Source organism: Phyllobates terribilis, unplaced genomic scaffold, assembly GCF_046119375.1.
Source record: "Phyllobates terribilis strain yellow unplaced genomic scaffold, ASM4611937v1 Scaffold_8__6_contigs__length_399053987, whole genome shotgun sequence".
Classification (NCBI taxonomy): domain Eukaryota; kingdom Metazoa; phylum Chordata; class Amphibia; order Anura; family Dendrobatidae; genus Phyllobates; species Phyllobates terribilis.
This window is the reverse complement of record NW_027362768.1, coordinates 289308802-289321162: the sequence shown is the minus strand read 5'-3', so window position 1 is coordinate 289321162 and position 12361 is coordinate 289308802. Positions and strand designations below refer to the sequence as shown.

Here is a 12361-nt window from a genome sequence, read left to right as displayed (position 1 = left end):
CTCATACCTTTCTAACCACACATTTAGCATCTCCCACTTCCACACTACCTCCTCACCCCACCCCCTCTCTGTTGGAGTCCCTCAAGCTCTGTCCTAGGACCCCTACTCTTCTCAATCTATACCCTTGGCCTGTGACAGCTCATAAAATCCCATGGCTTCCAGTACCATCTGTACGCTGATGACACCAAGATCTACCTCTCTGGCCCAGATGTCACTTCTCTGCTGTCCAGAATTCCAGCATGTCTAGAAGCCATATCCTCCTTCTTCTCCTCCCGCTTCCTCAAGCTCAATGTGGACAAAACTGGACATCATCTTTCCCCCATCTCGCATATCTTTCCCACCTGATCTTTCTATCACAATAAATGACTTTACTCTTTCCCCTGTACCGACAATCCGCTGCCTCGGAGTAACCCTTGACTCTGCCCTGTCCTTCAAACCTGACACCCAAGCTCTCGCCACCTCCTGTCTCCTCCAGCTCAAAAATATTTCCAGAATCCGTCCTTTCCTCAACCCTCAATCTACTAAACTGCTTGTGCATGTCCTCATCATCTCCCATCTCGACTACTGCAACATCCTCCTTTGTGGCCTACCTGCTAGCACTCTCACACCCCTCCAGTCCATCCTTAATTCTGTTGCGTGACTGGTCCATCTCTCGCCTCGTTACTCCTCTGCTACCCCTTTTGCAAATCCCTTCACTGGCTCCCAATTGCCCAGCGTATTCAGTTCAAACTACTAACACTGACCTACGAAGAAATCCATAACCTCTCTCCTTCGTATATCTCTGAACTAATCTCCCGATATATTCCCTCACGTAATCTCAGATCCTCCCAAGACCTCCTTCTCTCCTCCACACTTATTCATTCCTCATGCAGTCGCCTTCAAACTTTCTCCCGAATGTCCCCCATCCTATGGAATTCTGTGCCTCAACACGTCCGATTATCACACTTGGATCCTTCAGACGGAACCTGAAAACCCATCTCTTCAAACAAGTGTACAGCCTGCCATGACCTTGCTTTCTGCCACCTCAACAATACCGGAGCTACTGCAACCCCTCAACCTACTGTCTCCTTCCCCATTCCAGTAGAATGTAAGATCACAAGGCCAGGGTCCTCTTCCCTCCGTACCAGTCTATCATTGTTAGTTTGTTTACTGTAAGTGATATCTGTATTTGGTATTAACCCCTTCTCATGTACAGCACCATGGAATCAATGGTGCTATATAAATGATAATAATAATAATAATAAAATAGGAGTTGTACAGGACTTTTACATTGACTTTTGACATTACATTGACATTTTACATTTTTACATTGACTATTGACATACGACTTTTAAGATAGATCATCAATACCTGATCATTGAGGGTGCAACACTTGGTACCCCCATAGATGAGCTTTTCCTGGGGTGTTTTCAAATCAATAGGGGGTGAATGTGCAGTACCCAATCGCGACCACTATACAGTTGACGAAGCTGTGCAGCTCCCCAACTAAGCACTTCCAGCTGGCACTGGGACCAGCTCATCAGCAAGGGTGCCAGGTGTCACACTCCCACAGGTCAGATATTGATGACCTATCCTAACTAAAGGCCATCAATGTAAAAATTATTATTATTTATTATTATAGCGCCATTTATTCCATGGCGCTTTACATGTGAAAAAGGGGTATAATACAAGAACAATTACAATAATCTTGAACACAATGTGACAGCGACTGGTACAGGAGGAGCGAGGACCCTGCCCGCGAGGGCTCACAATCTACGAGGGATGGGTGAGGATACAGTAGGTGAGGTTAGAACTGGTCGTGCAGCGGTATGGTGGAGCGGTGGTTACTGCAGGTTGTAGGCTTTTCGGAAGAGGTGGGTCTTCAGGTTCCTTTTGAAGGTTTCCATGGTAGGCAAGAGTCTGATACGTTGGGGTAGAGAGTTCCAGAGTAGGGGGGAAGCACGGGAGAAATCTTGTATGCGATTGTGGGAGGAGGAGATAAGAGGGGAGTAGAGAAGGTAATCTTGTGAGGATCGGAGGTTGCGTGCGGGTATGTAACGGGAGACTAGGTCAGAGATATATGGAGGAGACAGGTTGTGAATGGCTTTGTATGTCATGGTTAGGGTTTTGAACTGGAGTCTCTGAGCAATGGGGAGCCAGTGAAGAGATTGACAGAGAGGAGAGGCCGGGGAATAGCGGGGGGACAGGTTGATTAGTCGAGCAGCAGAGTTTAGGATAGATTGGAGGGGTGCGAAAGTGTTAGAGGGGAGGCCACAGAGCAGGAGGTTGCAGTAGTGAAGGCGGGAGATGATGAGGGCGTGCACTAGTGTTTTTGCAGATTCATGGTTGAGGAATGTGCGGATCCGGGAGATATTTTTGAGTTGGAGTCGGCAGGAAGTGGAAAGGGCTTGGATATGTGGTTTGAAGGAGAGTTCAGAGTCCAGGGTTACCCCAAGGCAGCGAGCTTGAGGGACTGGGGAGAGTGGGCAGCCATTGACATTGATAGATAGGTCAGTTGGGGGGGTTGAATGAGATGGCGGAAAGATGATGAATTCTGTTTTGTCCATGTTAAGTTTTAGAAATCTGGCAGAGAAGAAGGATGAAATAGCAGACAGACATTGTGGGATTTTGGTTAGTAAGGAGGTGATATCGGGTCCAGAGAGGTAGATCTGTGTGTCCTCAGCATAGAGGTGATAATGAAAGCCGTGAGACTCTATGAGCGGTCCCAGGCCGAAGGTGTAGATGGAGAAGAGCAGCGCTCCTAGAACTGAACCTTGGGGGACACCGACAGATAGGGGGCGAGATGAGGAGGTGGTGTGTGAGTGGGAGACACTGAATGTCCGGTCTGTTAGGTATGAGGAGATCCAGGATAGGGCCAAGTCTGTGATGCCGATAGATGAGAGAGTCTGTAGTAAGAGGGAATGGTCCACTGTGTCAAAGGCAGATGACAGGTCTAGGAGGAGGAGGACAGAGTAGTGTCGCTTAGATTTGGCGGTTAGTAGGTCGTTGGTGACTTTAGTCAGTGCAGTTTCAGTAGAATGGTGCGGTCGGAAACCAGATTGTAGGCGGTCAAAGAGGGAGCAGGAGGAGAGGTGGGAGGACAGTTCAGAATGGACGTGTTGTTCCAGTAGTTTTGAGGCATAGGGGAGAAGTGATATGGGGCGATAGCTAGACACAGAGGATGGGTCAAGGGAGGGCTTTTTGAGGATGGGTGTGATTGAGGCATGTTTGAAGCATGAGGGGAAGACACCAGTTGTTAGTGACAGGTTGAAGAGGTGGGCTAGGGCTGGGATGAAGATAGTGGTAAGGTTTGGGATGAGGTGGGACGGGATTGGGTCAAGTTTACAGGTGGTGAGGTGCGATTTGGAGAGTAAGGAGGAAAGCTGATCTTCAGAAATGGTGGAGAAGGTGGTTTTGGAGGAAGAGGGTTGAGTAGGTGTGGGGAGGGGCTGTGGGGGCTTTAGGCAAAAGCTTTGTCTGATGGTGTCAATCTTCTGCTTGAAGAATGAGGCAAAGTCTTCGGCTGAAATAAGAGGAGAGGGAGGAGGCACTGGGGGACGGAGGAGAGAATTGAAGGTGTTGAATAGTTGTTTGGGGTTGTGAGACAGGGAGGATATGAGAAATGTGAAGTATGTTTGTTTTGCTGCAGTGAGTGTGGACTTGAAGGTAGTGAGGGACTGTTTGAATGCGATGAAGTGCTCATGGGAGTGGGACCTTTTCCATCTACGCTCAGCAACCCTGGAGGCCCGTCGCAGTTCTTTAGTTAGGCTGGTGTGCCAGGGTTGTCTGTTGATTGTGCGAGCCTTGGAATGTGTGAGGGGGGCGACCTAATCGAGAGCTGCAGCGGTTGTGGTGTTGTATAAAGTGGCAGCAACATCTGCATCATGTAAGGAACTAATGTCTGTAAGAGGGAGGAGGGATTCAGAGAGTGAGTGTAGGTCAAGGTGTTTGAGATTTCTGCGAGGGTATGCAAGTTTGTGGAGTGGGGATTGTTGCTCCGGGGAGGAGAGAGAAGAGAATGTGAGTAGGTTGTGGTCAGAGAGAGGGAGAGGTGAGTTAGAGAGGTTAGATAGGGAACAGAGGCGGGTGAAGATGAGGTCCAGTGTGTGGCTGTCTTTGTGGGTGGGTGTGGAAGACCACTGAGTAAGACCAAAGGAGGAAGTGAGGGATAGAAGCTTAGAGGCAGCTGAGAGGGAAGTGTCAATGGGGATGTTAAAGTCGCCTATGAGGATAGTGGGGATGTCAACGGAGAGGAAATGAAGTAGCCAAGTGGTGAAGTGGTCAAAGAAAGTGGTGGTTGATCCTGGGGGGCGGTAGATGACAGCCAGTTAGAGGTTGGATGAGGAGTAGATGCGCACGCAGTGCACTTCAAAAGAGGGGAGAGTAATTGAGGGTGGCAGTGGGATATGAGTGAAGGAGCAGTTTTCTGAGAGGAGGAAACCTATTCCTCCACCGTGCTTGGCGGTGGGGCGGGGGGTATGGGAGAGGTGGAATCCGCCATACGAAAGTGCAGCAGGAGAGGCTGTGTCGGAGGGGGTGAGCCAGGTTTCAGTGATGCCGAGGAAGGAAAGCTTGTTAGTGATGAAGAGATCGTGAATGTAGGAAAGTTTGTTGCAGACGGAGCGAGCGTTCCATAGAGCTCCTGTTAGGGGGACTGGGGAAGCAGGGGCTGGGCGGATGGGTATAAGGTTAGAAGGGTTACGAGAGTTTGGGATAGATCGTGGGTAGGAGGTGGAAGTGAGTGTAGGGATGTGGTGAGGAGGGACAGAATTTGGAGAGATGTCGCCGGCAGTAAGGAGGAGCAGAGAAAGCGTTAGTAGGTGGGAGCAGGAGAGGGCATGAGGTGGCTGTCTGTGTTTGGAGGCAAAGGATTGTATGTTGAGGAATAGCTCTGAGGAGGAGGTGAGATGGGTGGGGAGAATGGAGGGAGAGATGAAGAGTTCCTTACTAGGTGTAGGGATTAGGGGTGGTTGTAAGAAGTGAAGGATTAAGGGGGTGAGAGTGAAAACAAAGACAAACATTGTTTACTATGATTTAGTATCCAGTTACCTTTAGTTCACTTCAGGTTCAATTCAGGATTAATTCAAATTTCAGACACTTCAGCTAATGGACACTTAAGGTGATGGACACAGACTAAAGTCTGACACAGACTCCTGGCCCACAATATATTTGTAACAGAATGCATTCAGCTGTGAACCAGCGGGAAGTGGTCTGTGCTCATCTTGATCAGCTGATTAGATTGAGCCAGATGCTGGATACTCAAAGACTGAGTAAACAAGGTCATAAATGAAAGTGGGGGGTAGCTGGTGTAAGTTGGGTGACATACCATTACAAAGTAGGAACAGAACGGAATTACAGGCAGCCCCTGTAATAGAAAGCTGAATTGAAGGATAAAGTTATGGATGTTATAAAGGTTGTATCTGTCGGTGACTTACTGCCATCCAAAGTTATAATTATTGTGAGTCTCCCACTTCATGAACCAATAAGTCTCAGAAACATGTCTTTGGGGACCACATTACGACCAGTGAGTAAATGGTGTTTATAGAATTATTTTCTAGCAGTAATACCCATATCACAACTGCTCTGATCGCCCCAGGCACAGTCAATGGCTGTGTCCAAGTCTCATTAGGGCCTTCAGGGCTGCAGACTCTTTCTTGCCTTGAGGATCATTTGAATCTGGAATCTTTTTACTATAATTGTGCTTTTTATCTTCTTGGCTCAGGATGTTTGTGTTTTCTACAACTGGTCAGTCTGGCCCATCCCTGTGTATGTAGAATTAATGGGAAAAAGCCCAATTTCTCTGAGATCCCCTAAAAAGAGGACATTTTGCGCTTTTTTTTATTATTTAAACAAAGTATATCCTCCAATTGCTGCTACTCCACTGATTGTGGAACAGTTTTTCTTTTTCTTCTATGCCCCTCTGTTGCAAAGTTATGCCCCCTGGATACCAAGAGCAAAATTTTTCTTTCAGCCAACTGGGCGTATATCAACAGAACTTCACCTTTTCATTTATGATGCTGACCAATCAAAATACAACCACACCCACAAGACATTCTGTGGCGTATGCCCGGTTGGTTGGAAGGAAAATTTGCACCTTTATTATCGAGGACCATAACTTTAGAACAGAGGGGCGCAGAAAAGAAAGAAAAACAGTTCCAGAATCAGTCTGGTTGCGGCATTTGGAGGAGGTACTTAGTTTAGATTTAAAAAATCCAGTGACAGTCCCCCTTTAATGCCTTAGACAGCATCCGAGCCCTGGTTCTTGTACAGAAATTGCAAGCTGCTTTACACAACTACAGATTTTCATACAAACACAGGACGTCCAGTGTTGGCTGCCATAACATGTAATTTTTGTCTTGCTTCCTAATTTATTGCTCAGGTCCATTCTTGTTTTTTGGTTTCTGTGTTCTGATAATAAAAGGTAAAGTCTTTGCTTGAAGGGGCTCAGGCAAAGCTAGAACATTCCTGTAGAATATGGCAGATTCATAAATGTGTTCAGTTCACAAGGATTAAAATTCTTCACATCAGAATTCTCACCTACAATTAGTGTGAAAATGAATAATGAAATTTCATCTCGAAATTAACACTACAGTCTTTTTAGTATGAAAAAGACTTCGAGTATATTATATATCATGCAGTACCTACCAGGTAATGGATACGTGAAGCTTTTGTGTATTAAAGGTTCTATTGAGCATGTGCAAAGGTCATTGTGAAGGGAGGGGAAGCTATAATATCACCTATTATGATTGGTAAAACTGTGTTACCAGCTGTGTATAGAAGTGCTACCTGTCATTCTTATTCTGCCAGTGACCATAATGAGACACCTGAAAACCAAGAATGTAACAATCGTGGTCGGGTGCGACCGGGCCTGTGCAAGAGAGGAGCCCGCCGACGCCAGCACCTATTTCATCTGGATGTGCGTCCAAGGAGACATTATGCAATGAAAAATCCGGCAAAGACCCGGGACTGTTGGGCAACAAGAATCCTACATCAGATAAGAACAGGACAACATTCTTCTCCCTAAACTCCAACCATTGTCTCCTCATTTCCCAGATGTTTACAGACTATTGTAAAAAGAAGAGGAAACCATACACTGCTGTAGATACGGCAAAGTCCTAACATTTTTGAGATTTGTTGCTGACGTCCATTTCTAAATGAGTTACTTTTTTCAAATAAAATGGAAAAATGTCCAATGTTCATCTGTTCAGTGATCAATGTTCTGTTGTGAATAAAATATGGCCATAGGAGATATCCAAATCATTGCATTCTTCGTTTTCTTTATATTGGCGTCCCAACTTTTTAGAAATTGAGGTTGTACTTGGGCTCAAAACTTAAAAAGAACCAATCGGCAAGTTTTTACTTATGGAAGTAGTAGTGGTATGGCTGTATGATACCTGCCTTGTAGAGATCCGATGTCCCAGTCATGAGAAAACTAGTATTGAAGCTATGTGCAAATCTGACTAGATGTGCACTGGGGGCATGTCAGTGTACTGACACGCCTCTAGTGCAATTCCAGCCTTATTTGCATATGACTTCTACATTCAATTTCTCATGACTTGCACATCCGATCTCTATGACAGGGCTTTTTCCTTGGGGTATGTTCACATGTGCAAGTTTTGGTGCATTGCATTATTAAAGCTCTGTCCCTCAGGCTTTATTTTGGGCATGTTGTGGTTATGCGTGCCCAATGTGTTGCATTTTTATGCATACTGGGAGGAAAGTTTGAATTCATTTGTGGCACTTTTGTGGTGTAAAAAGTTAGCAAATTGAGGTAAACGCCGTATTTGTGCGATAATTTGAGACATTTCGTGAGTGTTGAGAAATGCGGACATTAAAAACTGGGGGTGGTCAGTCACAGTAGATTGTCATAGCGGGTATAGATGACATTTTCTGTCTTCCTGACAGTACAAGATGCACGTGTGTCACCTAATGAATTTGGAGCATCGCTTCTGTTTAAGACCATCGTGTGGACCTCTCCTTTCCCCGCACAACCCTGTTGACTTGACAATTGCCTTGGCATAAAAATTGCTTTTAACAGAAGCCATCCAGATATGGCTCCAGGACATCAGTACTTAAAATAGTATTCCCATGTCAGTCATTTCTGGCATGTCCTGTGGATATGGTGACGCGCCCCCTGGGCCATATTCTTTAGGGGAATATCCGGAGCCGGATCAGATGGGAGTTGTAGTCTTCCGAGTGGCTGTGACCCGGTCCGTGCCCAGGGTGTCAAACTCAGTTGTATGTGGCAGTCCTACAGATGTTACTAAGTTCTTAATGTCGACTACGCCACCCGTTGTATTGCGGTCACTATGGCCGCCGCTGCAGCAGGGTCCGCTGAGGCTGATGGTGTAGGTGCAGCTTTTGATGGTATAACCCCCAACGGGTGGGGTTTAGCCTCAGGGGGTCAGGTGCAGAGGATGGGGGTTGTGGTGGTGCAGCATAGATGTTAAAGGAAGACAGAGTCGGGTTATGCAGTTAAGGGTATTTACTCACTGCTGATGTTCCGGTCACTCCAGCTTCAAGTGACCTCCCGAGCCGTGCTGCATCCACCAGGTCCTGGATCCAGCCAACCCCCAAGCGAGTCCGGAGCGTGACCCTGAGCTCTCCTTCTGTCCTTTCTCTGGCCGTCCCCACTAGTGATCCACCCAGGTCCAGCTCCCTCGGGCCTTCTGTTGGGAGACCCTTGGCCTTGGGTTCCCTGACCCTCCACGTGGTATGCCTTCGGGGTGGATGTGGTGGGTGGCCGTGGCAGACGCTGCCCACGGCCTCCGGTCTCTGGCTGGGGTGTGTTTTTGCCCCCACCAGCTTGGGTTCCGGTACCCTGATGCCGACTCTTCACCCGTGGATTGGATTTGGGGTCTCAGAGTCCTCTCTTCTGTTTCCCCCTCTGGGTCTTTCTCTCTTTTCTCCTCTCTCACTCTGGCTCAGGGACTGCTCTGCTCCTCTGCTTCTTACTCTGACAGACTGACCTGCCTGCAAAGACTGACTGACTGACCCTGTTCTTAGTTGGTGCCCACCTTATATACACCCTCTATGTGTGAGCTCAGGTGACCAGCACCCAATGAGCTCCTATCTTTACCCAGGCTGCTCCCCCTATCTGCCCCTACACTACTTGGGATGTACCACCCCCCTCCCACTCCAGCCAGGAACAGACTCGGTCGTACCTGCACATTTCTAAGTGGGAGTACCGTCGGCCTGTTCCCCGGAAATGGGATGTATGTAGTGCATGCAGCCTACCGAGCTCAGTTCCACACTCCAACCTTACCCGGGAGTGGAATATCACACCTCTGGGTTGAGGTGCAATACCCCTGTAGCAGCCGAATCCTCAGGGTGCTACATTCCCCCCTGGTAAATCACAGCACGTCCCCGGGCTGTAAGACATAACACCAAAAACATACAAATTTTTACATAAACATATAAAACATATAAAACATTATATATATATATATTTCAATTTAAAACATTCTCGTCGCCTCTAGCTCCTCCTCCGGTCACTGTGCAACGTGTGACCGGGTAAAGTGCGACAGTCTCTCTAGAAAACTGGTTTTCCTATAAAACCGGTAGGGGGCGCTTTAGGATGCGCAACTATATACAAGGATATGGCCGCTCTCAGTCCTCGGCCAGGTATTAGGGAGGAATGACCGCTCTCAGTCCTCGGTCAGTGGGAATTAAGGGAAATACGGGTAAACAGTTCACACATGCTGGTCCCAACGGGGACTATATTAGCAACAGCAACAGTTTCAGTTTCAGTTTACGGTTTCAGTTTACTGTGCCCCGACGGGCAACTATATACAGCTTCTGCTTCGCTGTCCTTAGCGACGGCGTCCTCCTGCTCTTGCTTTATGGTTACCTTTGGCTCTAGTTTCAGACCCGTCCGGGTCCTCTTGTTCTTCCTCCTCACACCGCAGCTCTTCCTCCGTCAGGCGATGCACATGGAGGGCGTAGGGACCTTTGGCACACTTGTGCCGGGTGAAGGTGACCTCGTCCCCGATGTAAAGGTCACGACCTCTGTGTCCCTCCGGTAGGTGGGACTCAACGTCTCTCCTGGTTACGAAGACGTCGCCTAGGGTGTGGTGGTCTCGGATGAAGCCCCACCCATGCTGCAGGTTAAACTTTATCACAGTCCCGGTGGTGCGGGGACTATGCGCTGCACGGGGGTCTCTCCTGGCCCGGCTCTTCTGCTCCGCGCTCTTTACTTGAGCTTGCTGTTCCCGGACCCGCCTCTCTCTCCGCTCCCTCTCGAAGTCCTCGAGCTGTTGGCGGCAGCACTCAGCACGCTCCGCTGCAGCTGCCCGAGTCTCTTGAGTGAATCCCATAAGATCTTCTCCGGTGGGGTCCCACTCAAACTGTGCTTCCGCTAGCGGGGGCGAGATCCTCTTTACGGGCTTTGGAGCCGGGATCAGGGGTTCATCCAGGGGTCTCTCTCTCCGGAGTCGGGGATGGTGAAACTCCGGTGGCCATATAAATGGCTGCCCATCCGGGCACGTATGCTGGGCGTACAGGTCCTCTCCCAGATGCGGCACTCTTGGTCTTATGGGCGCGGTGGTGGTGGCGCCCGGGTTGCCCGGGCCTTGCGGCCAGGCCTGGGGTATCTGGAAGGTAAAGGGCACCGTAAGGACGGCGGCGCCCTGGGCTACTTGGCCCTGCGACCAGGCCGGGGGCTCCGCGGAGGTAGGGGGCGCTGTTGGTATTGCGGCGCCCGGGGGTACTAGGCCTTGCGACCAGGCTGGTGGTACTTCCTGCTTGGTCACGCTCGGGGTCGAGGCGTGTGACGTCACAGGGGTCGCGGCTCCCGTTTGAGGCCTAGTCTGCGGCGGTGACGTTGCAGCGACGGGCACGGCAGGATAGACTTCGGGCTCTGCGACGGGGAGCTGGGGCAGGTACGCGGTTTCCCGGTCTGGGGTATAGACGTCCCCTTTACCTGCCTCCACTCGTTCGGCTCCCTTCTCGGCGCCGTCTCCGGCCTTCAGTCCTCCCGCGCCATCCTCAGAGGCGGTCTGTCTCCTTGTCTCGGGTGGCGTGCTCCGCTGACAGGTCTCGGTCTGCTGGGCCATCTCACGGCTCCACTCCGCCAACGTCTCTCGCTGCACCCGGGCCATCCTCCTTGCGAGGCCCTCCAGAGCGGTCTGTGCACACTCCCGGTCTCGGGGGAGCTGTGCTAGGACCTCCACTAGGCCTAGTGGGGTCGTTGTTTCCAGCAGGCTCCTGACCAACGGGTCGGTGCTGCTCTGCTCTCCTACAGTCGTCTCCAGCAGGCTCCTGGCCAGCGGGCCGGTGCTGCTCTGCTTTCTCGCCATCTCCGGGTAAGCTCCTCCGATATTCTTCTCCAGGCTTCTTGCCTCCGGGTGCGCTCGCTCCAGACTGCTCCAAGCGACACCCATCTTTGCTCTCTCCTTTCGTCTCCTCCCACTTCGAGGGCGGTCCCGGGGCCACTTGGTGATTGTCAGCTCCAGGGGCAGTTCTTTCACGCTGACAGACACGTCTAGCATCACAGTCTCTGTTGGTGGGGGCGGTTTCCACTTTTGGCGCCATTTTCGGTCCTGGCCCACGATGGGAGGCGGCCTCTTGCCATCCTCTGGCACGCCCATAATGGCGTCCGCTCTCTTCGGAAATGGCGGGAACCGCTTCCCAGTGGCGGGAAACTCTGCAGATGGCGGGAAAAAGCTGTTAATGGCGGACAACCGGCGGGAAACGACCTGTGATGGGGTCCGATGGCGGGGACCCTCCGGAACCGGCAGGAGACTTCTTTTTGAGGTAAACTCGTTCTTTTCTTCAGGCACGCAGTACCCGGGTGTTGCGGGCACGTATCCTGCCGACTACGCCAAAGTTGACGCGCCCCCTGGGCCATATTCTTTAGGGGAATATCCGGAGCCGGATCAGATGGGAGTTGTAGTCTTCCGAGTGGCTGTGACCCGGTCCGTGCCCAGGGTGTCAAACTCAGTTGTATGTGGCAGTCCTACAGATGTTACTAAGTTCTTAATGTCGACTACGCCACCCGTTGTATTGCGGTCACTATGGCCGCCGCTGCAGCAGGGTCCGCTGAGGCTGATGGTGTAGGTGCAGCTTTTGATGGTATAACCCCCAACGGGTGGGGTTTAGCCTCAGGGGGTCAGGTGCAGAGGATGGGGGTTGTGGTGGTGCAGCATAGATGTTAAAGGAAGACAGAGTCGGGTTATGCAGTTAAGGGTATTTACTCACTGCTGATGTTCCGGTCACTCCAGCTTCAAGTGACCTCCCGAGCCGTGCTGCATCCACCAGGTCCTGGATCCAGCCAACCCCCAAGTGAGTCCGGAGCGTGACCCTGAGCTCTCCTTCTGTCCTTTCTCTGGCCGTCCCCACTAGTGATCCACCCAGGTCCAGCTCCCTCGGGCCTTCTGTTGGG

The 12361-nt window shown here is 50.3% G+C and overlaps 1 protein-coding gene across 1 annotated transcript in view; it reads left to right on the top strand.

The window, feature by feature from the left end:
- IFT27 (intraflagellar transport 27) overlaps positions 1-7205 on the top strand; it is a 94699-nt gene extending 87494 nt beyond the window's left edge. The window contains exon 7 of the mRNA XM_073644369.1: positions 6787-7205. Within this exon, the coding sequence (XP_073500470.1) occupies positions 6787-6789 (3 nt within the window). The 3' untranslated portion in view covers positions 6790-7205. The remainder of the gene's footprint in view (positions 1-6786) is intronic.
- Positions 7206-12361: the final 5156 nt, after the last annotated feature.